The sequence below is a fragment of the Muntiacus reevesi genome, chromosome 17 (genome assembly GCF_963930625.1).
Source record: "Muntiacus reevesi chromosome 17, mMunRee1.1, whole genome shotgun sequence".
In the NCBI taxonomy this organism is placed as follows: Eukaryota; Metazoa; Chordata; class Mammalia; order Artiodactyla; family Cervidae; genus Muntiacus; species Muntiacus reevesi.
The window spans coordinates 9166997-9194927 of record NC_089265.1 but is presented as its reverse complement, the minus strand read 5'-3'; the positions used below and the strand labels follow the sequence as shown (position 1 = coordinate 9194927).

Genomic DNA, 27931 nt, shown 5'->3' with positions numbered 1-27931 from the left:
GTCTTTAAAAGTTTGACAAATAGTATACGTAATAATTCTTTGGGAATAAAACTCTCCATGGTATACAACCTTAAGTAGTGAATCATAATGAGTAAAACATAAGAGGAACATCATTAGTTTCTTAGTGGTATATCTGTTGACCAGCTTGTTGCATGGTACTTAACACAAGTAAACATCTGCTCCAGAGAAAAGATAAAATTATATCCCTAATCTTACATTTTGAAGAAAAACAAAGACTAACATAAGGACTTCAGTTACAGTTCTAATAAGAAAAGGGAAGTTCACTAGCTGATTGACCTTGGGCAAGTGGTGTGTGCATGCTAAGTCATTTCAGTCATGTCTGACTCTTTGCCACCCCAAGGATTGTAGTCTGCCAGGCTCCTCTGTTCATGGAGTTCTCCAGGCAAAAATACTGTAGTGAATTGTCATGCCCTCCTCCAGGAGATCTTCCTGACCTGGGGATCGAACCCACGTCTCTTATGTCTCCTGCATTGGCAGACGGTTTGTTTTTCTTTCTTTTTTTTGCCACTAGGGCCACCTGGGAAGCCCTGGGCAAGTGGTGTCTTGTCTTAGTCATCTACCTCAGAGGATGGTGAGATTAAATGAGTTTGTATGTGTAAAACACTTAACCAGTGAATGTTGGCCAAGGGTGATGGTTGTTGTTTAGTTGCTAAATTATGTCGAACTCTTTTTGTGACCCCATGGATGGAAGCCTACTAGACTCCTCTGTCCATGAGATTTCTCAGGCAAGATTACTGGAATGGGTTGCCATTTCCACCTCCAAGGAAATCTCTGACCCAGGGATCGAACCCGAGTCTCCTACATTACAGGCAGATTCTTACTGAGCCACCAGGGAGACCTGGCCCCGGGTAGTACTCATTAAATAGTAGTAGTAGCTGTTGGGTTTTCCTGGTGGCTCAAATGATAAAGAATTCACCTGCAATTCAGGAGACCTGGGTTCAGTCCCTGGGTTGGGAAGATCCCTTGGAGGAGGGCATGGCAACCCACTCCAGTATTCTTGCCTGGAGAATCCCCACGGACAGAGGAGCCTGGTGGGCTGCAGTCCATGGGGTCGACAGATTCAGACACGACTGAGCAACTAAGCACAGTAATTGTTTAAGTTAGTAGTTGTTCACAGTTTTAACCTGGCTACCTAGAAGCATCATTTGAAAGATTATTAATAATATTCAAATTTAGATGAGTCTTTAATTCCTAATATCTGGTAGGTTTTCCTCACATGTCACCAACCATTCATTGTAGTAAGGCCTCATTTACCTGGCTTTGTTCAGGGAAAAATGTTTGACACACGTGAAACACCTGATTAACTTCCTAAAATCAAAACCTTGCTTTTAACCACTTCAGCTTTTAAAAACAAATCTATCACATACTTACCTGTCTTTGAAAAATGAAGTTCCTAGACATGACTTTAAACTATTTGATAAGTGGGTATTATGTGTATGTATCTAGAATTAGTTTTTTTAGTTATTTTGCTCTTTTCAGGTAGCTATCATTCCCGCCCACCCCCCCATCCCCCCATGGTAAAGCCTTTTTATACCCTTTCTGTCACTTTCTGCCTTTTCATATTGTTCATGGGGTTCTCAAGGCAAGAATACTGATGTAGTTTGCCATTCCCTTCTCCATTCCTGAAGCCAAGTGGGCCTTAGGAAGTATCACTATGAACAAAGCTAGTGGAGGTGATGGAATTCCAGTTGAGCTATTTCAAATCCTAAAAGATGATGTTGTGAAAGTGCTGCACTCAGTATGGAAAAGATCAGTTTTCATTCCAATCCCAAAGAAAAGCAATGCCAAAGAATGTTCAAACTACTGCAAAATTGTACTCATCTCACACGCTAGCAAAATAATGTTCAAAATTTTCCAAGCCAGGCTTCAACAGTACGTGAATTGTGAACTAACAGATGTTCAAGCTGCATTTAGAAAAGGCAGAGGAACCAGAGATCAGATTGCCAACATCCACTGGATTATCAAAAAAACAAGAGAGTTCCAGAAAAATATCTACTTCTGCTTTATTGACTACGCCAAAGCCTTTGACTGTGTGGATCACAACAAATTGTGGAAAATTCTTAAAGAGTTGGGAATACCAGACCACCTTACTTGCCTCCTGAGAAATCTGTATGCAGGTCAAGAAGCAACAGTTAGAACTGGACATGGAACAACAGACTGGTTCCAAATCAGGAAAGTAGTACATCAAGGCTGTATATTGTCACCCTGCTTATTTAACTTATATGCAGAATATGTCATGCGAAATGCTGGGCTGGATGAAGCACAAGCTAGAATCAAGATTGCTGGGAGAAATATCAATAACCTCAGATACACAGATGACACAACCCTTACGGCAGAAAGCGAAGAGGAACTAAAGAGCCTCTTGATGAAAGTGAAAGAGGAGGGTGAAATAGTTGGCTTAAAGCTCAACATTCAGAAAACTAAGATCATGGCATCTGGTCCCATCACTTCATGGCATAAATAGTTGGGGAAACAGTGACAGACTTTATTTTGGGGGGCTTCAAAATCACTGCAGATGGTGACTGGAGCCATGAAATTGAAAGGTGCTTGCTCCTTGGAAGAAAAGCTATGACAAACCTAAACAGCATATTAAAAAGCAGAGACATCACTTTAACAAAGGTCCGTGTAGTCAAAGCTATGGTTAATCCAGTAGTCGTGTATGGATGTGAGAGTTGGACTGTAAAAAGAAAGCTGAGCCCCGAAGAATTGATGCTTTTGAACTGTGGTGTTGGAGAAGACTCTTGAGAGTCCCTTGGACTGCAAGGAGATCCAACCAGTTTATCCTAAAGGAGATCAGTCCTGAATATTCATTGGAAGGACTGATGCTGAAGCTGAAACTCCAATACTTTGGCCACCTGATGTGAAGAACTGACTCATTGGAAAAAGCCCTGATACTGGGAAAGATTGAAGGCAGAAGGAGAAGGAGACATCAGAGTGATAAAGGATGAGATGGTTTGGATGGCATCACCGACTTGATGGTCATGAGTTTAAGCAAGCTCTGAGAGTTGGTGATAGACAGGGAGGCCTGATGTGCTGCAGTCCGTGGGGTCGCAAAGAGTCGGACACGACTGAGTGACTGAACTGAACTGAACTGTCTCTTTCTAAGTTCCTATGTCTTATATTCTCTGGATTTGGAAACCAGATACTGAAACTTGAAGAGAATTGGATGTTAAAGTGATAAGATATCTGAAATTGGCCTGAAAATACCCTTTGGAGCCAGGGGAACAAGAAAGAGATAATTGTTGAAGGAGGGTGATGGGTACCTAAACATTTATTGTTCTGCCTTTGTACATGTTTACAAATTTTCATATTAAAAAGTTTTTAAAAATTGCCATTTAAGAAAGGACTCTATGTTAGATATATAGTATTATGCTGGTGCAGTTTTATGACCTGTTTTTTTCCTCCATGTGTTGCATTTATATATCTGTGTGTGTGTTTAATGTGCATCCCGCAAGGAAGGAATTTTAATTCCTCATCATTAAATTCCAAGTGCTAATAGTGTCAAACTTAGGGGATTATAAGGCTTGTGCATCTCTGTATGTTTACACATTTTTTAATTTTTCTGTAAATTGGTATTCTAGGTGGATAACAGTGGTTTCTGTGTCAGGTGCTGAAAGAGCAGTAAAGGAGATCTGTAATGGTTGTTTTGAACTTCTGAGAAATCTTTTTTGATACCCAGATCTGAGTTTAAGGGTCTCACTAGTTGTCATTAGCAGTGTCCTATTCCCTCTTCCTGCTGCCTGCGCTGTTAGAGCTAACTCTTCCCTTTCTCTTGTGCTTTGCTTTCTTAAAATATTCTGCCCTTTCTGTGTTTACCATTATTGAATAAAACAAGATACATACCAAACTATGCAATGTAAATTCGATTTTAAATCACCAGTGACATACTGGATTCGCAGTTAAGCATTTCCTGAAGGTAGGGGTATGGATTGATCTTCTTTAAGGAGGCCATTCGGCGAAATCTCTCTTAGCATAGTTTGCAAGGTATATGCTTTTTGTCATAATGATTCCTCTACTGGGAATTTACCCTAAAATTACACTTCCATGTTCTAAGATGTATGAAGGAACTATATAATGTCTCAGTGGAAGAGGAAAACGGATTTGGGATAGAAGACAAACTTAACTTTTACTTTGTATCTTTTGAAATTCTCCTTTACCTTATATGGTTTAATACTTTTTATATTAAAGAGAAAAGCTAGAATAAAAAGAACCTTTTTACCACCATCTACAGGTTCTTATTCCTAATGGATTTTCCAGGTTACATTTTTTTCTTCAAGGATCATCAGTGCTGACAATAGGCTTTTTCCTTATGGAAAAACCTGACATTGTGTTGAATTTTTACAACCCTAAAATCATTATTTGACAATTGACTCCATTTCTGATAGTAGGAATGTTTACAGTTTGTTTGCATTACTGCATATTTAACTATTGCATAGACGCTTTTATCCTTCCTTATGCATATTCCCTATGTATACCCTCATCCTTAACGCCACCTCCAATACCTGTTGACCACCTATTTTTTCCCCATGTCCGTCTATGTATGTATGTCAATAAACATACTGACAGGAGACATGCCTATAAAAGGACTGTTTTGTTGGTAAAGAGTCTACCTGCAATGCAGGAGACCCTGGTTGGATTCCTGGCTTGGGATGATCTGTTGGGGAAGGGATAGGCTACCCACTCTAGTATTTTGGCCTGGAGAATTCCATGGACTATATAGTCCATGGCGTGGCAAAAAGTCAGACATGACCGAGCAACTTTCATTTTTGTTATTGTAGGTTTTCTTTTTCAGTCTCATCATACTCATTTGATTGCATTTTGCTGTTCATTTTTTAACTCAGTGTGGCAGTGTGCAAATCCCGCCAAGTCACCTGATAAAACTCTACTTGATTGCATTGTGTTCATTGATCAAAGTATATTGTCATTTACTCAGCCATTCCTGTATGTATTGAAACAATTCTGTTTATAGAGACAAGAAATATGAAAATAAATGACAATAAATATCCTATGTAAGTAAATACGTAAGTAAGTTGTACACGTATTGTGTATGATTACTTTTGTTTATATATGATAGATTCCCAGGAATAGGACTACTCGTTAAAAGTGTTCAGTTCAGTTGCTCAGTCGTGTCCGACTCTTTGCGACCCCATGGACTGCAGCATGCCATGCCTCCCTGTCTATCACCAGCTCCCGGAGTTTACTCAAACTCATGTCCACTGAGTCAGTGATGCCATCCAACCATCTCATCCTCTGTCCTTCAATCTTTCCCAGCATCAGGGTCTTTTCCAATGAGTCAGCCCTTTACATCAGATAGCCAGAGTATTGGAGTTTCAGCTTCAACATCGGTCCTTCCAATGAATATTCAGAACTAATTTCCTTTAGGATGGACTGGTTGAATATCCTTGCAGTCCAAGGGACTCAAAAGTGTAAATACTTTAAATTTCAATTTATGTTGCTGGATTTCTTTCCAAAAGGACTTTGTCCTTAGACCAGTAAAGGACAGTACCCTTTGAGGACATATTATAATCTTTTAAATTTTTGCTGAATTTATATCTCATTGTTCAACTAATTGTTATTTTTCTGACTTCTAGTAAATTTGAGTGTTTTTTTAAAATAAATATGACAGCTTGGATCTGTTCTTTCCCTTACATGTCAAATAGTTTTTCTGATTTGCTTGTTTTTTGTTTTGTTCAGTTGCTCAGTCCTGTCCGACTCTTTGCAGCCCCATGGACCCAGCATGCCAGAGTTCCCTGTCTTTCACCATCTCCCTGAACTTGCTCAAACTCATGTCCATCGAGTTCGTGATGCCATCCAACCATCTGATCCTCTGTCGTCCCCTTCTCCTCCTGCCTTCTATTTTTCCTAGCATCAGTAACTTTTCCAGAAAGTTGGCTCTTCGTATCAGGTGGCCAAAGTATTGGAACTGCGGCTTCAGCGTCAGTCCTTTCAGTGAATATTCAGGATTGATTTCCTTTAGAATTGACTGATTGGATCTCTTTGCAGTCCAAGGGACTCTCAAGAGTCTTCTCCAACACCACAGTTGAAAAGCATCAATTCTTCGGCACTCAGCTTTCTTTATAGTTCAACACTCACATCCGTACTTGACTACTGGATAAACCATAGCTTTGACTACACGGACCTTTGTCAGCAAAGTGATGTCTCTGCTTTTTGACACCCTGTCTAGGTTTGTCATAACTTTTCTTCCAAGGAGCAAGTGTCTTTTAATTTCATAGCTATAGTCACCATCTGCATTGATTCTGGAATCCAAGAAAATAAAGTCTGTCACTGTTTCCACTGTTTCCCCATCTATTTGCCGTGAAGTGATGGGACTGGATGCCATGATCTTCGTTTTCTGAATGTTGAGCTTTAAGCCAGCTATTTCACCCTCCTCTTTCACTTTCATCAAGAGGCTCTTTAGTTCTTCACTTTCTGCCATAAGGGTGGTGTCATCTGCATATCTGAGGTGAGTGATATTTCTCTTGGTGATCTTGATTCCAGCTTGAGCTTCATCCAGCCCAACATTTTGCATGATGTACTCTCCATATAAGTTAAGTAAACAAGGTGACAATATACAGCCTTGGCGTTCTTCTTTCCCTATTTGGAACTAGCTCTTTATTCCATGTCCAGTTCTAACTGTTGCTTCTTGACCTGCATACAGGTTTCACAGGAGGTAGGTAAGGTCATCTGGTATTCCTGTCTCTTGAAGAATTTTCCAGAGTTTGTTGTGATCCCCACAGTCAAAGGCTTTAGCATAGTTAATGAAGCAGATATTTTTCTGGAACTCTTGCTTTTTTGATAATCCAATGGATGTTGGCAATTTGATCTCTGGTTCCTCTGCCTTTTCTAAATCTAGCTTGAACATCTGGTAGTTTTCAGTTCATGTACAATGCTTCCTGAGGCCTGGGTGACTTCACCCTCCAAGATGTCTGATTCTAGGTGAGTGATCACACCATCGTTCATCCTCCAAGATGGATTCTTGGTGAGTGATCACACCGTCGTTGTTATCTGAGTCATTAAGACATTGCTGGTATAGTTCTGTATATTCTTGCCAGTTTCTTCTTAATACCTTTTGCTTCTGTTAGGTCCATACCATTTCTGTCCTTTATTGTGCTCATCTTTGCATGAAATGTTCCCTTGATATCTCTGATTTTTTTGACGAGATCTCTAATCTTTCCCATTCTATTGTTTACCATTATTTCTTTTCATTGTTCATTTAGAAAGGCTTTCTTATCTCTCCTTGCTATTATTTGGATCTCTGCATTCACATGGGTATATCATTCCTTTTCTCCTTTGCCTTTTGCTTCTTCTCTTTTCTCAGCTATTTGTAAAGCCTCCTCAGACAACCATTTTGCACTTTTGTATTTCTTTTTCTTGGGTATGGTTTTAATTATTGCCTCCTGTACAGTGTTTCAAACCTCCGTCTATAGTTCTTCAGGCACTCTTGTCTACCAGATCTAATCCCTTGAATTTACTCATTACTTCCCCTGTATAATCATAAGGGATTTGATTTATGTCCTACTTCAATGGTCTGGTAGTTTTCCATATTTCCTTCAGTTTAAGTCTGCATTTGGCAATAAGGAGTTCATGATCTGAGTCACAGTCAGCTCCCAGTCTTGTTTTTGCTGACTGTATAGAGCTGCTCCATCTTCGGCTGCAAAGAACATAATCAATCTGATTTCGGTATTGACCATCTGGTGATGTCCACGTGTAGAGTCTTGTCTTGTGTTGTTGGACGAGAGTGTTTGCTATTACCAGTGTGTTCTCTTGGCAAAACTCTGTTAGCCTTTTCCCTGCTTTATTCTGTACTCCAAGGCCAAACCTACCTGTTACTTCAGGTATGTCTGTACTTCTTAGTTTTGCGTTCCAGTCCCCTGTGATGACAAGGACATCTTTTTAAAAATTCTTTATGGTTTTTTTGTAGTAGGAAATTTTAAACTCTTATGTCTACCTTTTAAAGTTTCTCCTCTTTGTTAAGAATACTTAAAAGACATATCGTCTTCTAAATTTTGTTGTAGAATGTGTCTCTGAGTTTTATAGATGTGTGTTTATTGCACCTGGAATTTAAATTTTATATATAATTTAAGATAAAGATCTAATTTTTTGCCCGATGATAAGTTATCGTAGCTTGTTGAAATAAAATTTAGCCTTTGGCTTGTGTGTTTTCTTGTTTGTTCTGAAGTCCCTGAGTTCTTTTTCTCTTCGCTCAGCTGTGTGTCTGTTCCCACGCCAGTGTCATGTTGGTTTGTGTAGTGTCTTTTGTGTGTATTCTGTTGTCCTGCCAGTGAAGTTCACTTCTGGTCTTCTCCTTTTGTTTCATTTTCTTGGAGGTTCTTGGACTTCTTTTTTTCTAATTTTAAGTCCCTATTTTTAAACTTTAATTGTGGGGGGAGCCTTTTTCTCAATACAGCTATTTATAAGTATTAGAAAAATGTTATTAGTGTGATTGATGTATTTTTTTTTTCCTGTTTTTCTAGATGTCTCCTGCTAAACTAGGGGAAATTTTTTTAAATTAATTTAAAGTGTTGTGTCACACTTCTTAACAAAAAACTTCAACTTTTTTTTTTTTTTTTTTACTAGAATAGCTTACATTTTTTAGGTATTCATTTAGATCATTAGCAAAAAGGTATATATTTCTCTTTCATTCCAGCATTTATTCCAGTTAATTCATTCTTATGTCTTATTAGTTTGCTATAATCTTCAAGTTGGTGTTGAATTACAAAGGGTTCAGTGAGCTCCTGCTCTTAATTCCTATTTTTATTAATTTGATTTATTAACTGAGCAATAACATTCATATGGTTAAAATGATACAGTTCTCTGAGAACAGTCCCCTTCCCAACCTTTTCTGAATCTGTCCAGTTCTCACCCTGTACTTACACTAACCACCATTACTGGATCTCTTCCACAGATCAGATTTCTCTATGTGGAAAAACACACACATATATATATAATATATATTTATTGCATGTCCTATGTAGCAGAACACTAAAACCATTTCAAATAAAATAAAGATTTTGATTTCTTTGACCCAAAGATTATCTAGTTCATCTTGTAGTTTATAAGTAAAAATATCTTTGCACATTTTTCTTAGTTTTTTATATTATGTGTCTCATTTGAGGTAACTGATAAAATACACTCTCTGAATTCTTGCATATTTGCAGTGTTTTTCTTATATAAAAATGTAAGCTTTGTTGGTACAGAATCCTCTCAGTCATCTGTGAATGTTATTCAGCTCTTTCTCTTTTAAGTATAGTAGATGAGAAGTCCAATAAGTAGGTGATTTCTTTTTATCTTTTATAGCTTACTTTTTATAGCTAGGTGCTTAAATATGATCCAGCATCCATAAACTTTTATCCCTGATACCTTTTAATATGTGTTTTCTTTTATTATAACACTCTCCTTTTTTCAGTACTAAAGCATACATAATATAAAATTTACCATTTTAACAATTTTAAAGCAAACATTTCATGACACTAAGTACCATAAACATTGTTGTACAACCATCACTGTCATCCATCTCCAAAACTTTTTCTCATCTTCCCAAACTAAAACTTTGCACCATTAAACAGTAACTCCTCCTTCCCCAGCCCCCCTTAAGAACCATTCTACTCTCTGCCTCTGAGTTTGAAGACTAAATATCTTATAAAAGTGGAATTAGACAGTGTTTGACCGTTCGTGGCTGGCTTCTTTCACTTAGTATAATGCCTTTGGGGTTCATAGATGTTAGCATGTCAGGATTTCCTTCTTTTTTAAGGCAGAATAATATTCCCTTATATGCATGTATCACATTTTGCTTAGCCATTCATCCGTTGATAGATATTTGTTTCCACCTTTTGGCTTTTGTGACTATGCTGCTATGAACTTGGGTGTCCAAATATATTTTTGAGTCCCTGCTTTCCCTTCTGCGTATATACTTGGAATTGAAGTTGCAGATCTTCTGATAATGCTATGTTTAAATTTTTTAAGAAACCACCATACTATTTTACATAGCAGTACCCCCATTTTACATTTTTCATCAGAATACACAAAGGTTTTATTTTATCCACATCTGTGCCAATACTTGTTATTTTCTGTTTTTTCAAAAATTATAGCCATTCTAATGATGTGATTTTAATACACAGTTTTAATCTGTCAATTTAAAAGCTCTGTCTCTTATGCCAGGAACGCTCTATGTTATTGAACCTGGGAGCAGAGAGCTCACAGCAACTTGCTTGATCTTCTGTCCTTTGAATACTTTATTTTTATGTATTACTTTAAGTCCATTTATGTCTGGAATATAAATGACATAAATTCAGTGAGTTGCACTTATACAGGCCTGTATCAGTGTCTTAATCTGTTTCCTCATCTGTGAAATGAAGGTCTTTGGTGATTTATCCCCTAGGTTTTCTGATTCAATTGTGGTGGTGGTCTCATATTTATAGAATTAAGATCAGAAATACTGCAAGGCATTTATGAGCCCTCCATAGACTGTGGAATTCTTCCCTTTCTACCTGTCTGTTCCTCATACATACATGTTAAAGACCAACAAGACAGGTCTACTTAGTCCCTAAACATCCTTCATAATCTTTTTTAAACTGTTTCCTCTTCCTGATTTTTTCTTCCACTGATTCTCACCTCCCTTCACACTTTGATTTGGTGGAAGTCTTATTCTAAACTTCAAATAACAGCTGAGATCTCACTTAAAGAAGTCTTCCCAGTTTTCTGTAACCAATTAATTTCTGAATTGCTGTGCTTATAAATCTTGTATTGTTAGTCTTATTACTTAATGCTTTTTATTGGAGATGTGTGTGTGTGTGTGTGTGTGTGTGTGTGTGTATGAAATTTTTATTTTACTTCCCCCCCGCCACCATAGTTTAACAAGCTCTTACACTGCTGGGACCATATCTTACTCACGTTATGACCTTGTTTCTATTTCAGGGCTAGTATTAAGTATATTTTAACTAAATTTGAGCAGGAGTGAAAATATATATATATATAGACCAATAATCAATGTTGTGGCTTGTTGTTGGTGTTTTGTCTAGGAAATGCAATCAACAGTATTTTTAGGAGGTTTTCTTGTGTTTTATATCTGCCATGTAGGACCAGTATTTCTCACGTCAGCAAGAAAATTAACTTCAGCAGGAACTTCATTAAAGCTACAGTTTAGAATATGCAAATGTGAAAGGTTTCTAACTTTACTGTGTACATTTCACATATATCGTTAATCACTGTTAGACACTTTGGTCTTGCCTAATATAATTTAGTGCTGAATGTGTATTTTAATGTGATAGTTTTTGACATCAACATTTTTGGCTTTCATCTAATTTTTAGTATTAACTTGGAGTTAATGGAAATAGTTCCCTGTATATATTGTGGTTTGAAACTGCTAATAAGTGCAGTCAGTAATACATGATCTTTAGCTCCTAAACTGTGAATAGTAGATTTCATTTTTTGTTAAGATCTATGTCTGAATTGAACGGGGTCACAGCGTCTGAACGCTGAATAAAGCAGCAGAATGCTAATCAGAAGATAGAAGTACTGAACTTGCTCCATTATTAACTTAAGCCTGTTCAAGAATGGACATCGTTATTGGTGTCTTTTTAAAATTAGTAGTAAAAGCCCCTGCTACTTGATAGTTTGTGAAGTACTTCATCACTACCATTTTAAAAATGTTTTAAGTTCTTGTAGCTTTTTGAAGTAGTTACCTATTACCTCTGTTTTATGATGTGAATTGAGACTCAAAGAAATCAAGTCACTGTAAGATTTGGCTAGCAGTAAAATAAATAACGGGCTTCCCTGGCGGCTCAGTGGTAAATCACAGTGCCAATGCAGGAGATGTCGGTTTGATCCCTGGGTCAGGAAAATCACCTAGAGAAGGAAATGACAACCCACTCCAGTATTCTTGCCTGGGAAATCACATGGGTAGAGGAGCCTGGCGGGCTACAGTCCGTGGGTTCACAAAGAGTCGGATATGACTTAGCGACTAAACAACAACAAAATAAATAATAAACTTGGAACTACACCCCAGGTTTTACCCCCAGTTAAGACTATTAACTTCAATCATGCTGTGGTATGTTTTTTTGTTTATAGGATTCTACGTAAGTGCACTGGAGTTATTATCAAGTTATTCTGAATGTCACAATATTGTGTGTATATATATATTCCATTTCATGTTTAAATCTGTTTCCTTGGGTGGTATCTGGTAACAGATAAAGATAAACTTCAGGGATGATTTTCATTTTTCCAAGTGAGTAATTTGAAAGCTTTAAAAAGTATTTTTCTGTTTTTAAAATGTTCCTTCAAACAAATGTTTTATTTGAAAAATAAAAAGTAATTTTTAAAAACCTGATTATCTGATGTTAACTGTTAATCCTTAAATTATGTAATTAAAATTTTTATTCAGTATTTAACTTAAAGGTATTTCTGAATTTTCTGTCTTTTTTTCTACAGAATGATAAATAACGCTGATCATCTCTAGCAAGGATATTGATTCACCTCATGTAAAGTATGCTCAGTTCCTTTCCAGTGGTGTGAGTATCTAGTTCTTCTCTTAATTTTTATCTTCTCTATTGTTTTAATAAAGTTAAGAAATCATTATATTATAGTAAAAAAAGGATAGAGTTGAAATAATTTTTTCATAATTATGTGGTAAGGAATGAATTTTCAGACCTGTATTACCTTTGTCTTTTACTATTTCTTTTTCAACTTTGAAGTCTAACATAGATTTTTCAGTTGAACCTAAAATTACTTAAAATTTTAAACTGCTTAATACCCTAGAAATTTGTGAAACAGATGGCTAGTATTAAATTCCTTGTGACAAACAGGATATTGGTAGAATGTTACTTTAGTGCTGCCCTTTGTATGCAAACTCATAAGCACGAATAGCCATTTTCTTTACCTGCTGGGGATAATAAGCCTAGTTAAGCCTATTAGCTAATGCAGTTGGTAGCCTTTCTTTGGAGTCTGGTAAAAATACAAATTGGATGGTGGTATTGGGAGTTTTTTGTGCTAGGATATCAGCTGTAACCTCTAGTTCATATTAAATAGGCCTCTGAACAAAAGTATTCCGGGAATTTCAGATATTAGAGAAGATAAAGCACCTATTAGCTCATTAAGTGCATCTTTAACGTAAGTATTTTTTTTAAATTCGGTTCAGTCTACATTTCAATTAAACTCCTTCTGTTTTGGTTGTCAGTTCTGTAATCCACTAAGCAGAATAATGGTAGATTTTCCTTGTTACTGAGATTTTTTTGTTAAACATTTTTCTTCTCTTGTTGATTTTATAGTAGATCAGAAAGTCTCTGGAATAGACCAGGTGGTGTGAACTGTGGCCTGAGATGCTAAGCAGCTGTGTACTTGGGAAAGGGATGATACTCTGTTGCTTTGGGCCTAATTTTCCCTGTTTTAAAAAGTACAGTTTATTTGTTAATGGCTGTTCTCCATAGCCATTAGAATGTAAACATTGTGAAGCTTTTTTTTTTGCCTTATTTGTGCCTTGTTGCATTCTTTTTACTTTGTATGTAGTCTGACACACAGAGGTTATTCAGTAAATGTTGTTGTTTAGTCCCTAAATCATGTCTGACTCTTTGCAACCCCATGGACTGTAGTCCACCAGGCCCCTCTATCCATGGGATTATCCTGGCAAGAATACTGGAGTGGCTTACCATTCCTTCTCCAGGGAATCTTCCCAACCCAGGGATCGAACCTGCGTCTTCTGTATATGCAGGCGGATTGGTAAATTGAGCCACTGGGGAAATCTCAGTAAATGTTAATTGAATTATTTTTGTCTAAATGGTCTCCTCTTCTCTGATTCCACACCTAATTTATATCTCCCTCTACAGACTTTCATGTTTTTACTTGGATTTTATTTTCCCCATTGTATATAGATGGTTGTTATTTAAAAATCTCAACCTTAATTTGTGGTAATTTAAGAACTGTTAAAGTATAATTATAAGTTGAATATAATATTATTTTTCTCAATATCGATATATTTTGAAAACATTCTTATGCTCTTACCTATAGTGATAGCCTTTGTTTTGTCAGTTCTCCCATTGGTTTGAGTTACAGAATCACTTTTCCATATTGTAAGCTCAGTCCCCAGCAAATCTTCATTTCTTACTTACTCTTGTCATTTTCTTACTTTAAAACTGCCACTCCTTTGATGGTAATAATAGTTGTGAGAGTAACGTGCCATAAATAGTATGAAGAGCCTTTAGTATGTCTTTCATTGGTTAACATTATGATTGGCTCCATAATGTGTTAAATCATCATGGAATAAATACCATGAATGACAAAACTAATATACAACTGTACCATATTTTGCCTAGTCATTCTAGATAACAAGATAAAAACAGCAAAATCCAGCTCAAGAAAATACTGTTATCCAATAAAATCTTATTTGCTGTTGATGCTTTACAAGTAAGGTGGTCATGTCATTTTTGCACATATGATTTCAAGATTAGGCATTTGTGAATGCTTTAATCTTCTTTCCTCTACATGATTCTAGGATTTAGTTAAAGTTTGTTCTGAACCTCAAGACTTATTCAAGAAGGGTTTACATATACAGGTGGAGATAAAATTAATTATAAAAAGAGTTTACTATTGTGGTCTTAATAGTATGGTATTTTAGAATGTCACTTTGTGAACTGAGCCATAATTCCTGAATTTAATTGTTCTTTTATGCTTTAAACATTGTCTGTGTTATTACAGTGTCGAAATTCTCCTCACATCATTTTCAATTATTGTTGGCCTGAGTCTGCATTCAGATGAGTAATTTAAAGTGAAAGATGTTCCTTATCCTGTGAACAGTTCTTGTGTTATATAGGAAAATTAATTCAGCTTTTACATGTTATCTTTTTCTGTTGTAAAAGAATTGCTGGTATCATGGACTTAGATGACCTTTCTAGGTCATTATTGCCATAATCTCATGATGATGTGCTTAAACTAGGTGAATTGTAAGAAATAAAATTTGAAAATGACAGAATGTGTGCCTTTGTTTATGTTAATGTACATTGGAATATTGTTCTCAGTATCTAAGCGAGCTTCTAATCTTGGCATTTTCTCAATAAAATATTGTGCCTTCAGTGTCACATGTATGATTTGATCCTGCTCATTATCCCACCCTGCTCTAGGGCAGTCATACAGTTTGCTCTAGCAGTTGTAGATCTTTTTATTTTAGGTATGTCTTTGTATTAGGGACCTCTCTTGGTGCAGGGCACATACGTCTAATTTAAACAAAGTGAAGCATAAAGGGAAGTCTGTGTGAAGTTAAACTGCTTCCCTGTTGGCTCAGATGGTAAAGAGTCTGCCTTCAATGCAGAAGACCTGGGTTCAATCCCTGGGTCAGGAAGATCCCCTGGAGAAGGGGATGGCCATCCATTCCAGTATTCTTGCTTGGAGAATCCCATGGACAGAGGAGCCTGGTAGGCTACAGTCCGTGGGATCGCAGAGAGTTGGACATGACTGACTAACACTTTCACTTTCATGCTGTTACATGACAATATAAGAAGAGCAGGGATGTAGTAGGGTCTTAGGAATGACTAGAACAACGAATGTGAATACTGTAGAGTTTTCTGCTTTGCCCTGCATTTCTTATTATGCCTGCCTTATTTTCCTACAAACTAGCTCCTTCTACATGGTGAGGAATATACCAGACTAACATCTTCTTGCAGCTGACCACAGTTATAGTGACTGTCCATCTTCCTGCTACTCTAACCTGAATATTTTGAGAAGAGCAAGGCTGTTTCCTTGTGTGCCTACACTATTGGCCAGAAGGTGGGGCATTTTGAGTGGCAGGGCTTACCTGGTGGCTTGTATGGTAAAGATTTGCCTGCAATGCAGGAGACCCAGGTTCAATCCCTGGGTCGGGAAGATTCCTTGGAGAAGGGAATGGGAACAACTCCATTATTCTTGCCTGGAGAATTCCATGGACAGAGGAGCCTGGCAGGCTGTAATCCATGGGGTCGCAAAGAGTTGGACATGACTTAGCTACTAACACTTCCACTTTTCACTTTCATCCTTTCCAAGAACGTGTGGTTGGAAACAGACATTCTGGGCAGACAAAATAATAGGTGCCTTCTTTTATCTTTTTTTAAGACTTTTGAATTAACCACTCTTGAAAAGGGCTTCCGTAGGGAATTCCCTGGTGGCCCAGCCTTTAGGACGCCACACTTCCACTGCAGAGGGCGTGAGTTTGATCCCTGATCAGGGAGCCAAGGTCCCACAAACTGTGCAGCATGGCAAAAAATAAAGTGGTTCCCATAGTCTGACTCTGAATGACATAAATACGTTGTTTTAGATACTGTGGAATCTTTAGTTCTGGTCGGTCTAATATAAGCTTTATAGTGGATACTTTTCAGTTAGCAGATTAAATTCACGCAATTCATTTTAGTTGTATACTAATATACAGAGTGCTGCCCCATACAGAGAGAGGTTTGAAGAGTTACATATAGAATACTATTAGCTCTGATATAAATGGGATAGGAAAATATCATGGTTGATTTTTTTTGTCTGCAAAATAAAACAGTCCTTGAAATCTCATATAAGATAAGGTCTGTTTATGATGTATTTTGAAAGCATGAAGACTAAAGTTAGCAGTGAACAACTCCATTTTCAAGAGAAAAGAATATATAGAAACCTGAATTTACCAAATCAGTAAGTTAAAGGGTTAATTATTTGGATTACTAAGGGGATCTGGCAGCTACTTTTAAAAAGAACTTTCTGGGATTAAGAACTAACATGTTACTAAACACTAGAAAGGACCAAGGGCCGAGGGTTAAGGTAAAACTGTAGTGTCAAGAGTCTCTTATAAGCCATTCAGAGAATGTTTATACAGCTTTTTCAACAAATTTTGAATATAATATGCCTACCGAAAAATGTACAAATCAGTAATGTACAACTTGGTAAATGTTCACATATTATGCACCTATATAATGTAACTAGCATGAAACATTACCAATACTGCATATTATTTTAATAGTAGAGCATTTGTGTTAAGCAAGGTATCCTCTTCTGTTGACATTAGTCAGGAGAAAAAATAAATGAATTACTCTGGTTGAAAGTTTTGTTTTTTTCTCTCTCACCCAACTAGTCAGTGATATATTATAGGTTGGGGGTGGGGGGAGGGCAGATATATGAAGCTGACAAGGAAGTTAGTAGAGTAGTGCAACTGTAATAGGCAGAGCTTTAGAATAGCTAGTAATTGGCATTCCAAGCGTCTGAAATAGAATGGCTAAAGAAACCTGTGGTATATTCCTACGATAAAGTACTCTTCAGCAATAAAAAAACATAAACTGCTGATACATACAACATCATAGATGAATCTCAGAAACTTTATACTGAAAGAAGCCTTACACAAAAGAGTACATAGACATTCCATTTGTATGAGGTTCTGGAACAGAAAAAATTAACCTGTCATGAGAAAAAATCTGAGCAGTGGTCGCCTCTGAGGAGAGAGAATGGGGACTGACCAGGAAGGAGCACTAGGGAACTTCTGGCGTGAGGATAATACTCTCTATCTTCCCAGGGATTTAATTTCACAGGTGGATGTACTTCTCAGAACTCAAAGAATGGTGAATGTAAGATTTGCATATTTTATTTTATGTAAATTTTACTTCAATAGAAAAAAATACCTGAACAAATACTGAGCTCTAGCTAATGATCTACATGTGGAAGGATTTAAGGAGAGGTGTACAGATGTCTGTAACTGATTTTGAAATGCATCAAAAAGTGAAATGAATAGAGGGATGGATGCCTAGAGCATGGATAGATTATGTGGTAAAGCAAGTAAAATACTGATGGTAATATCTCGATGATTAGTGTATAGGCATTCACTGTCAGCACCTTTTCTATGGGTTTAAAATTTTTCATTATAAAATCTTGGAGGAAGAAAATAATCGGGAAAGAATGTAATAATCATGAACACAGGATTTTTATGATGAATAGCTTATCACAAATGAATATTAGAAGAGAGAAAAAGAAAATGTGAATAGGCAGAAGGCAGACAGTGTGGCCCATGGGGACAAACAACCTGCAACATATTATTTTAGGCCCATAGAATGTCTGTTTTTATTTTTAATGAGCTGATCTCTAAAACTAGAATAACTTCACATAAAAATTATAGATTTCTGCCTGCTTTTTTTTAAAAGGACTTGGAAGACAAAACAGTCACTCCAAAGGTAGATACAGATTTTTGTGGAGTTTTCATATATATGATAAAGTTGGTGTTTCAGACCAGAGAGGAAGAGATGTACTACTCGATGAAGCATATTGGACAAGTGAACTATCCTTTTGGGGAAAAATAAAGTTCAAATCCTTTGATACTCATTAAGTAAATACAAATTCTGTATGGACTAAAGATTTTAAATATTAAAAAAAAAGCTGTTACTAGAACCCCTAGTCCCTGAGTGGAGTGGTTTTGTCTAAGTGGTTTAAACTGGAAACTTAAAAAAGGGCAAAAGTCTGTGTCCCATATCGTTTGATTCCTATAATTTCTGCCATATATGCATGCTTTTGGAGTCAGTAAGATCTAGGTTTAAATCTTTTTTCCTATGTCTTAGTGAGACTTTTTCCAAGATACAAACCATTGTGAGCTTTAGTTTCCTCAACAGTCAATCAGTGCAGTACTAAAAAAAAAAAATTACGATTCAATGTTGTTGTGAGGAACTGAGCTTGTATGACATGAAACTCTTGCCCAGTGCTGACCTAGAGTGAATATTCAGTAAATTTTTATAGAGGGATATGTGTGTGTGTATGTCATGTCCGACTCTATGTGACCCCATGGACTGTAGCCCGCCAAGCTCCTCTGTCCATGGAATTCTCCAGTCAAGAATACTGGAGTAGGTTGCCATTCTCTTCTCCAAGGGATCTTCCTGACCCAGGGATCGAACCCAGGTCTCCTGCATTGCAGACAGACTCTCTACCCTCGGAGCCACCAGGGACCAGGGAAGCCTCTTATAGAGGGATAGAGAAACTGATCTCCAAGAGCTTAGAACTGACTGAGAGTAGAAGTTTACCTGGAAAGGATGAGAAAGTTTTTTGACATTTATTTTCATCAGCAAACACTTAACTGAGAGCCTGCTGCATGCCATGCAACCTATTTGCACTAGAACCATAAAAATAGAAGAAACTCCCACTTAAAAGAATCTTTAGTACGAAAGTCAAGTTTTATTAAGAAAGGAATTCGAATGGTGAGAATTTTTATGGTATTTGACAATTCCCTTAAACTTAATATTGTCATTGACTCTGAGGCATTTTCTGGTGCACTACAGTACCTTGTGTTAGTTAAAGGAAGCATGATATGGAAGCAATTTCCTATGAAAAATGAATAGTTCATTGTGGACACAACCTCTCAAGATCCATTTCTTGAGATAACTATATAGAGAGAATACATTACAGAAATGAAATACTCATGAAATTGCAAAGTGGTGGGTGAAATGGTGCTTATTAAGTTTTTTTGTGTGCCCCTCTCATGTTTCCATTTAAATATTTTTGCTAGTTGTAAGTTATTTACTTGGGCTAAGCTTACCAAATTGTTTTTGTCTATGCCAAATAAAAGTTATAGAATTCCTAGGTCAGTTTTGCCTATAAAACAAAATATTACCCTTTATCATGTCTTAGTCATTTTCAGTAAAGACATTGATAGAGAAATATTTTGTCTGTGTTCATTCTCAATACATAATGATACATTCTTTGGTAGATATTATAAATAAAGGGACTATTTTATTTTATTTTTTTTAGTTTGCTGGAAACCATGTCTCACTATACAGATGAACCCAGATTTACCATAGAGCAGATAGATCTGCTCCAGCGCCTCCGGCGTACTGGAATGACTAAACATGAAATTCTCCATGCCTTGGAAACTCTGGACCGCCTTGATCAAGAGCATAGCGACAAGTTTGGAAGAAGGTCCAGCTATGGAGGAAGTTCGTATGGGAATAGTACCAACAATGTTCCGGCTTCTTCCTCTACAGCTACAGCTTCCACGCAGACCCAGCATTCGGGCATGTCCCCGTCACCTAGCAATAGTTACGACACCTCCCCACAGCCTTGTACTACCAATCAGAACGGGAGGGAGAATAACGAGCGATTATCCACGTCCAATGGGAAGATGTCACCAACTCGCTACCATGCCAACAGCATGGGTCAGAGGTCATACAGTTTTGAAGCCTCAGAAGAGGACCTAGATGTAGATGATAAAGTGGAGGAATTAATGAGGTTAGTTTCTTTCTTATTTAGAGTCCTCCAAATATCTATGTGCTTAGACTGATTTTGAGTAATAAAGCTGTATTTCAGCTCTTTACATATGAGAACTTCCCCTTAGGTGATAAAGAAAAAAATTAAAATTTTTATGTTTTTAATTCAAAAATTTTTTTCTCTACCTAAGTTCTTTCTCTTTGCTGCTTTATAAGTCTTTTCCATTCTGCTATCTAAGCAAAGGTTAGCCTTCTCTATGGCTCTAATTTCTAACGTCTAAATTTTATGAGTTGCTAACAAATACACTGTAAGCCTTAAATGCAATGTAAGTACTTTCTCTGAGAGGTAGGATGTTTTTGTAATAATATGTATACTCTTTAATTTTTCCCTCCAACATGCCAATTGACAAACTAATTTTGAGCATCTATTATTTAAAAAGCAGTGTTCTTAAGAAAAATAGACATGGTTTCTATTCCTAAGAAACTGAAGTTCTGATTTTCGCAGTAGATACTGTACACACACGCACACACACAAATTTAATGTCATCTATTACAAGATAAGTGTAAGCACCTTGAGTTTGAAACCCTGAAGAAGTCCAGTTTCAACAGAGGTAATTAAAGAGCTTCCCCCTGAAGCTGAGACACTTTGAGGGCAGCACTGCTGTGCTTCCCATTCTGTGTCTCCAGGATCTAGAACTGTCCTTGGCACATGTTAAGGGCTTATTATGTCAAGTGAGTAAATGAATTTGAGCTAAACGTTAAACGATAGCTTCTGTTTTGAAATATAGGAAGTTTGTTTAAAGTTAAGGTAGAAAAGGCAAGATGTTTAGTCTTCTAAGAACTGCAGATTGGCTATATATGGTGATAAGAGTATATTGGGGGGGCAGTACAGGTTTGGGGGAGATTTGAATTCCATGTACGTGATTTTATGTTTAACATGGTAGAAATTAAAGGATTTTTTTTTTAGAGGTCAGTAGGAAAGAGATAAAAGCATTATTTTTGGTAGATTAGCACTGCTGTTGTAGGGAGGAGAGCCTAGAGATAGATTCATTGTGGTTTATATGAAAGAAACTGTAGCAGGAATATGTCAGAAGTAAAATTTTAACCTATAATTATGAGTTGTAGTTCTTCTCTAAGACTGTAGGAGTTTAAGATAGTATAATGGTGACTTAATATTGCCATCTGAAAGGTCTGTAGTACCACAAAGGTGAAATAATCTTTTGAACAAACTGTCCTGAATTTACATTTAGGGTAGAACTGCCATATGGGGAATTCTGGGCTAAATAGACTATTGTATCTAGATTCCAATGTAATTACTGTAATGAATGGTTTCATAGAGCACCTACAGGACCTGTTATTTAAGCCTTGTAAAACTTAAAAGTATAAAACATCAGTGTGGCTTTTCATTCATTTTCCTTGCTTAAACAGCTGGCCGAAGTTTATATGTTCATTTTGAATTTAACATCTACATCACTATCAAGATTGAGAGAGGATCATTTGGGCAAATGGAAGTTACTTTAATAGTTAACATGTAACAAGGTTAGTTTTTAATTATCCTAAGCAGAGTGGGTATCAACAATAAAATTTGTTAGGATGCTAACCTTTTTGTTGTTGTTGTTGCTGTAGTTAATCAGTTTTAGTGAACTTTAAAAGCATTAGTTAATTCCCAGATGTGTTTTAGACTAATGGGAAGTTTGGGAAAAGTTTATTTTTAACAAAAGTCTCTGGAAGATTGTCCAGAGTCTGAAACTTGAGTATAATGGTCTAAAAGCTTGACAACAGGGTTTGTGGTTAAATCCAGCAAGTACACACATTCAAGTTTCATCACTAGATATATGTGTGTGTGTGTTTGTAATTGTTACCAATACTTAATTTACATACCGCCCCTTGTTGCGTAGGTGGGGTATTTTATGACTTCTTTCTTAGAACTGCTCCTGTGCTGTCCTCTGATCATCTAGTGGTCTCATTGATCCTTCCGGCGCTCTGTGGTCCTCTGCTGTTGCACCCTCACCCACACCTTCACTCTTCCTTTGTGCCCATCTCCCATTTTTCTCAAGTCTACAAATAATCACAGCCCTCAGGTTTGAGGGAGAAGTTTATTGCATGACTGTTTCACTTTTAATTATCACAACCATGCTATATGTGAGGTAGAACAGAGATATTAAGATACACAAAAATAACTTGACCCAAGAAAACTTAAGTGGCAGAGCTCAATTCTAACCCATGTCTTTATTACCAGTGTGTCTGTCACTGGTATCTGTTACCTCTGTAAATACATTTTTCATGTGTGTAGATTTAAGTAAAATTTTAGGAATGATCATTAATATAACTCAAGACAAAGTGTGAAAGCCTTAATGTACTTATCCTCCACTCTCCCCACAAGTGATATTTGTCACTTCAAGTCAGTCCCTTGGGTAGCTGAATGAATTTTTATTTGGTCGAATGTTAGAGAATGAGTTTTGAGCCGTGAATCTTTCTGAGTACGCTGTGCCCACATAGGCCTCCATCCCCCTTTGCCCACTCCACACTCTGATGATACAGAGGGTTGTGCTCTAGGTAGGGAGAATGGACACCTAAATGCCTTCCTGCTTCCTTTCCTACATACGTCACATGTAATTCACTCTCATGCTCATATTAGCCAGCCTCCAGAGCACTCAACTATAAGGTTTAGCTTTCAAATCTCATAGTCCATTGGGTCCACAAACTCAACTCCTAAAAATTTTAAAGTATCCAAAAGAGAATTTTTTTTAATTTGATTAATTTGAAAGAAAGTAACTGCTACTTTGTCCGTTTTTGGATTGATCAGAGTTTTGAAAAAATCAAAGAGAAACTAGAGTGGATTCTCAGCAAATTGTTTAGTATAACATTTTAGGAAGGACTTTAAAACCAAGAGCTAGGATAAAGACATTTACATGTTAATATTTTAAAAATGCATCTATTAGTATATATGCTTATATATAGGTGTATATGTATATCTGCTAATAGCATATATCTATTAAAGTGTATTATCCTACTGTGTATGTATAAAATAACAATTGAAATCAGGCTTATCAGAATTAATTTGTCATATAAAAGATGTTATTCCTGACTACCCACATACTAAATTTCATGAGTGTTTAGTATTTTATCTAGAATTCTGAGACATTATTCCGAGTTGGTTATCTATATGCCTAATAGATTATTTACTTGTGTAGGTAGGAATTTATATTCTATAGGACATAGTATTCAGTTACCATGTTGTTTATACATACAGAGTAGATTTTGTTTTAACATTATCTTGTAAGCTTCTAAATTATGCTTTATCTTCATGAGTAGAAATTAAAGGGAGCAGCTTCCTATTCATGTGTGAAAGAATTTGTGTGTAGTTATGTTTTTCCACCAGTGAAATACTCTGTATTAGTAGGTATTGCTCCACCTCTGAAAGTCTTGAGATAGATGACTACCTTTAAGAGGTCTTAAAGAATGTGTAGTGTATATCAACTAAGAGAATTTGGAAGATCCTAAAACATGCAACTTTTAAACATTCAGTCTTTAGTAGCCTGTGTTCCAGAAAAGAAGGCATTACCATTTTGAGCTAGTATACATAACTCTCTTCCATTCTGTTTTGGGAAGCTTAAACATATTTAACATTAGGAATTTAGAGCTCTTTTTAATAAATTATTTACATCAGGTTTTCCACTTTACAACCTTTTATCTTTAACTACAGATTTGTTCATTTATGGAGCAAATTAAGCTCTAAATATGCAAACGCCATAATGAATAAGACAAAATCTTTGTGCTCAGGGACTTTGCTAGTAGAGATAAGACCAGATCAGGAACTACTGTAATACAGAATCACATGTAATATATTGGTATGTATATTTGAAATGGTTAAAGTTAGCTATTAGAGGAAACTATCTTTTTTAGCTCTGAGGATCAGCGAGAACTCTGATTAGATGATGATTATTATTTTAAGATATCTTTTAAAAAGGGTGCCTTCATGAAGAGGCATTACTGAGTGTATCTAAGTGATTAGATCGAAGTAGAGTGGTAGCTTATCTTAGAAGTAAACTATGGAATCAAAGAAAGATCAGCCTACACTTCACTTGAACTCCATAAGACTGGAGGAGTAGAAATCATGAGAATGAGAACTTGTAAGGGTGGAAAAGTGGATACATTGTTTTTAAAGATGTCAATTTTAGACAGAGGAAGTAAGGCGTAAGAGATGAGACAAATTTGGAGTAAATGAAGAAATTTTCACACCAAGAAATCAGTGATTTCACAGGATATGATGTGGACGTTAGGAGTGGCAGGTCGTTTTTGTTAAAGAAGGTGGAAAGAATGAGGGAGAATATGTGAAAACTTAGAGAACAAATTTAACCCAGTAGGGTGGAAGTTTTTGAAATAACATAAGAGAACTGAACACAGTGAAAGTTAAATGCTGTTACTATTATGGAAATACCTAGTGAAACCAACTAAATGACAAAACACTTGGATCTAAAATGACTTTATAGAAATCTTTTCATGGTGCCTTAAAATATCCAATACAGATGTTAGCTTCAATCTAACGTACTTACACTAGATCATTTGTTTCTTTTTTTTCCTTGAGTTCTTTCTGGCATATTATAAAATGATAGTCATTGTTTATATAATGCTTTTACAGTTTCAAAAAGTCTTACACTGAAGAATTTTCAAATTTTATATATTATGTACACACATTTGATACTAATTTTCATTTAATTTTAATTTCAGTGCTTGGAGAAAAGTCTTTAAAGCCTTGTGATGGGGTAGGGGACATGTTACTGTTCTTATTTTACCAGATGATGAAACCAACTTTATTAAATGACTTGCCCAAGCACACCCTTTATCTTCTAAGTTTTGTTTTTCTTCAGTTTGAAAAAGCTTCTTTCTGGTAAAGCAGTTGAGTAAAGAGGTTTTTGTTTTTAGTTTTTTAAACTCATTATGGATATTTAGAAACTTCCCACATATCTAAAAATAGAATCTCTGAGAGGGTTAAGTGAACTTCCGCTCCTTTGCAGACTTTTTGGGGTTCCTTCTGTCTTGCTGCAGTGCTTGTAATATCCTACTGCAGGGCTGTGAATAATTCACAAACTGGATGTGCCCTCTTGGAATAATTGAGTGTTATCTCCTCCCTATAACTTGGTCTCTACTTGAGGAGAAGCTGATTTTAAATAAATTGATTTAGATTCCAATTTAAATCAGTAGTCAAGAAAATAGCATTTCATCATTTTCCCCACAAAAGCACATTTTTATTTAACCTTACTAGATACCCTCTTAAATTCAGTTTTCATTTCCCTAGAAGGACATTCTATACATTGGAATGCAATGCTTTACTTAAATTTTTTCAGCTTAATTTTGCATCTGTATGAGAAACCAAATAATTTGGTTGTTCTATTTACATAAACTGATTGAAATAGATACTGCTGAAGTTTATCTCTTGCTCTACTGACTGTTGTTGGATATTTAAGCGCCAGATGGTAATGTAGATGGGTATTTTGACCTTTAAATGTATTGTGTCCTTTTCTTTCAGATACGTAATTTCAAAATACGAATGCATATTTTTCAAAGAAATGTTTCCCGTATAAATAAGCATTTTGGAAGGAATTTGGCCAATATCTAGATCAGTATGAGAAGCTTTAAGTACTGGATTAGGCTGCAGATTCTTTATTTTCTTCCTCTGGGAATCTTTTTGATTAGGATTTCCAACCAGTGGATGAAGAGTAGACTGTGGAGCTCCAGATTGGAAGCTGTCCCTACCATGACTTCTCTGCTCTTTTCCAGAATTCCAGAAAGGGAACATGAAATTCACCAACAGAACACTTAGTTCCTCCTCAGCAAAGGACTGCCAGTCTGCTTGAGTAAATCACTGCTGATTCTTTGGGAATAGGATACTTTACTTTTCTCATTCCGGATAATCTGTAGAGAGACTTGAGCTCCAGTCAGGAGTTTGTGATTCACAAAGCAATTTATAAAGATTTTACGGTCCCTTTGTCTGAGATCAGGAGTCCACAGAGTTTTTCTGTAAAGAGTTAGATGGAAAACATTTTATACTTTGTGGTCAAGAGGCAAAATCAAGGACATGATATAGATACTTACAAGAGAGAAAGCAAATGATCACAAATTTTTATTTGCAAAATTCAATATAGAATAATAATTGATCATCAAATATCATCTTTAAGATACAGGCCAATAGAGAATAATAGAATTTTTTGGTGAGGAGGGGACAATATTTTTCCCAATTCATGTTCAAAGTTAGTATTCCCTGTCATCAAATTGATTGCAAATATTCATCTGTGGAAACTACTCTTAGCTCACAGTTTATATGAAAACAGATGGGAGGCCAAATATATTCTATGGGCCATAGTTTGCTGATCACCTGCATTAGACCATAAGTTACCACTATTTAGTTACTTTTGAGCTTGAACAAAAAATCCATTTGTGTGATTCTTTTGAACATTCAAAGAGAAATTGATTAGTTTTAAGGCTTTGGGTATAATTTTCACTGAAGTATTATCTTTGTCCTGGTAGAGAAACCGTCTTCCCATTCATTGTCATTCTAGTGAATGTCTAGTCTTTTTGAGAATTTCTTGAACTTTTAAATAAGTAAAAATTTATAAGTGTCTTAGTGGAGGAAAAATTAGATCTATGATATGTAATGTCAAGGACATAGAATATAGTATAGTTTTAAGTATTAAGTATCTTGTGTATTACATGTATTAGGACATTAATGTGTCCTTTATACTAAAATTTTATATTCAGCCCCCCCGCCTAAAATTTTTTTGGTTTGTTAAGGACAAAGAAGGCAAATTAAAAGGCAAAAAAGCGCCTTAAAATGGCCAGCATTTTAGCAGTCGTGAGAATGATGATTTCTGTTCCTTTGACAAAGGTTTTCAAATGAACTAAACATGATTTATGCAGTTGCATAGTTAACATGCAAAGCCACAATCTACTCACAACTGATTGTTGTTGTTGTTGCTGCTGCTTTTTATTTTTCTAGGATTTCTGTCTGTGTAAGACACACTCATTCCCCAGTAATGAAAGCTTGCATATACCATATGGCCGCTTGTTCCTAGTGTGAATTATACACAGCATGCGATTAACCACCTCTGGTATGAGACTGACATCTACGGTGGCACTCACTAAAGCGTCTGTCTGATGGTGTGCTGTTTTAGGACTTGAATATTTGGTGTTTCTTGGTTTGTTTTAATTTCATATTTTCCCACAAGCTTGGTCTGTTTTACCTTTATTTTTGTGTCCTTTCTTTCTGTGTTCTCCCCACCTCTCTGCTTCACCTTTCTTAGCAAAGATGAGGATTTCTACCTTCAACATACATTGTTGGTCTTGTCTTCTGTTTTTGTTAGGAGGGACAGCAGTGTGATAAAAGAGGAAATCAAAGCCTTTCTTGCCAATCGGAGGATTTCCCAAGCAGTTGTTGCACAGGTAACAGGTAAGAGCTGAAGAGCCCTTTATTCTGGAATCTTGTCTAGTCTCTGCCTTCTAGTGCAGATGTTGGAATATTGCTTGCATTTCTGCATTGCAGTGCAGATCTGTCAACTTAGGCATAATAATGTATGCCTGTGATTTAAAACCCATTGTCTCCGATATCTTGGAACTTCTCCAGTGATTTTTTTTTTTTATCTTGTGCTAGTAAATTTTATAGCATTTGTAATAAGCACAAAATTCCCTATTTTATGACTAAAAAGGATTCTCTGGTTTTCTTGTAATTGTGACAGAGCTTATGA

The 27931-nt window shown here is 36.3% G+C and overlaps 1 protein-coding gene across 12 annotated transcripts in view; it reads left to right on the top strand.

Annotated features, from left to right (window-relative positions):
- Nucleotides 1–27931, top strand: part of HMBOX1 (homeobox containing 1) — a 210758-nt gene that overhangs the window by 64628 nt on the left and 118199 nt on the right. For all 12 annotated transcript variants that reach the window (XM_065908112.1, XM_065908106.1, XM_065908103.1 and 9 more), the window contains exons 2-4: nt 12448–12527; nt 19735–20211; nt 27551–27636. In XM_065908112.1, coding sequence (XP_065764184.1) covers nt 12505–12527; nt 19735–20211; nt 27551–27636 — 586 coding nt within the window. In that variant the 5' untranslated portion in view covers nt 12448–12504. The remainder of the gene's footprint in view (nt 1–12447; nt 12528–19734; nt 20212–27550; nt 27637–27931) is intronic.